Source organism: Giraffa tippelskirchi, chromosome 2 (assembly GCF_054371585.1).
Source record: "Giraffa tippelskirchi isolate mGirTip1 chromosome 2, T2T-mGirTip1v1.2.pri, whole genome shotgun sequence".
NCBI classification, from domain to species: domain Eukaryota; kingdom Metazoa; phylum Chordata; class Mammalia; order Artiodactyla; family Giraffidae; genus Giraffa; species Giraffa tippelskirchi.
Window position 1 is genome coordinate 104,233,528 of NC_137276.1, and position 1,702 is coordinate 104,235,229.

General features: G+C 66.6%; 1 protein-coding gene across 1 annotated transcript in view; it reads right to left on the reverse strand.

The window, feature by feature from the left end:
- BRWD1 (bromodomain and WD repeat domain containing 1) overlaps positions 1 to 1,420 on the reverse strand; it is a 120,102-nt gene extending 118,682 nt beyond the window's left edge. Inside the window, exons 1-4 of the mRNA XM_081569894.1 lie at positions 1,234 to 1,420; positions 1,081 to 1,139; positions 914 to 943; positions 696 to 755 (exon numbers count right to left, since the gene is read on the reverse strand). Of these exons, the coding sequence (XP_081426020.1) occupies positions 696 to 755; positions 914 to 943; positions 1,081 to 1,139; positions 1,234 to 1,282 (198 nt within the window). The 5' untranslated portion in view covers positions 1,283 to 1,420. The remainder of the gene's footprint in view (positions 1 to 695; positions 756 to 913; positions 944 to 1,080; positions 1,140 to 1,233) is intronic.
- Positions 1,421 to 1,702: the final 282 nt, after the last annotated feature.

A 1,702-nucleotide genomic window follows, 5' to 3' on the forward strand; every position in this document is an offset into this window, starting at 1 on the left:
ACGAAAAGAGAACTGTAATCCATGTTACTGGTGCTCTAGCAAGAGAAACTGCATCATTAGGGACCACATTCAGCAAAGAGCAATATTAAAAAATCATCAAAATAAGTTTCCTAAGGCACTCAACAAGTGTAGCACAGTTTAGAGCGGCAAAAGTACTAGAGGAGTGGCAGAGTCTCACAGCAGCAAGATTTGTATTACTCTGCTAGGGAAAAAGAAAGAAAAATGTTCCGAGAGAGGAACATTTCTCCACCTTTCAGAGACGGATGCTTCTATTCCTAGGAACAAGTGGTTGGAGGATCGGGGAGGGGCAGATGGAGCAAGACCAATCAGAGGTCGAGTTACAAGTAGGAATCCGAAGAAACACAGATGAGAGCAGCTCGCTGACTGGCTGGAGAGGCGGCTCTCACCAGACGCACCGCACCTGGGGACCCACCCGGCCACAAACCGCGGCACAGGGTCGCCCCCACTTACCCCCGCCGCCCCCGGGGCCGTTTCCTGCCCAAACAAACCTGCCACCCCAAAACAAAACAAAACCTACGGGGGGAAGTACTGCCGTCCCCGTGGCTCTCCGGCCGCCTGCCCGCCCCCTCCGAGCGCCGCTCTGTCACTTCGCCCCTCCACCCGGAGCCCCGAAAAGGGGGCGGGGGGGAGGCGGGCACTGGGAAACATAGGGATGGAAATGTCAGAAGTCTCACCAATTCCTCGTAGCTCCTGTTGTGCTCGTTGCCCTCCCAGTCCAGCCTCTTCGGCAGCAACTGCAAAGACCCGAGACGCACACGACTGACCACCGCGCGGGGCCGCAGGGGTGTGGGGGCGGGGGGCAGCGGGGCGGGGGCGGGGGAGCCGGGGAGCCGGGCGAGCGGCCCCCGGGCAGGGCCGGCGGGGGACGCGGAGGACGCCGCCAAGCACAGACCTGGTACTGCTCCAGCTCCTGCACCAACACCTGCAGCCGAAAAGACGCGCAGTTAGGGGGGCTGGGGGCCGCATCCCGGTCCACCCGGCGCCCTCCTCCCGCGACACCGGGCGGCGGCGGGGCCGGGGCTCCCGGAGCGCGGCCACCGCCCGCGGGCCCGCACTCACCTGGGCGGCTCTCCGACATGGGCCGGCCGATAGGTACCGGGCGATGAGGAAGTACAGCTCTGCGGGGGAACAGGCAGACCGGTCAAGAGACGGGGAGGGGGCCGGGGTTCGGGCGGGGGCGCCGGGGGAGGGCGCGGACGCCGCGCGTCTTACCCGACTCGATGAGAGGCACCGGGCGTCGGGCGGGCGAGGGCTCCGCCATGGCCGCGAGAGGGCCGGGGCGGGAGCGGGCAAGCAAAGCGTGTAGGCCGCGCCGAGGCCTGACCGGGCCGGCGTCCCTTTACCTCAGGCGCGCCGCCGCCGCCGCCGCCGCCGCTGCTGCCTCCGCCATGCCGTGCGCGCCGCCAGCGCTGACGCCTCCGCGAAGTAGTGCCCCCGCGGGAGAAAAAGTAGTTCCTTCGTGGGAGCCGCCTGCGACAAGGAACTAACGACGTTTGGGCCCCTCCAGGAAGAGTGAGCCTCGCCTCCTTCTCTGCCTCAGGGGACGCAGAGAGGAGGCTGTATGCGCCAGGAGTCGGGCCCAGGGGAGGCGGCGGGTGGGGGAGGGGAGCGCGCGTGGCTGGGATCCCTGCGCGCGGTGAAGCGGCGGCCGGCCATTGTGAGGCGGCGGCCGGGCTGCGAG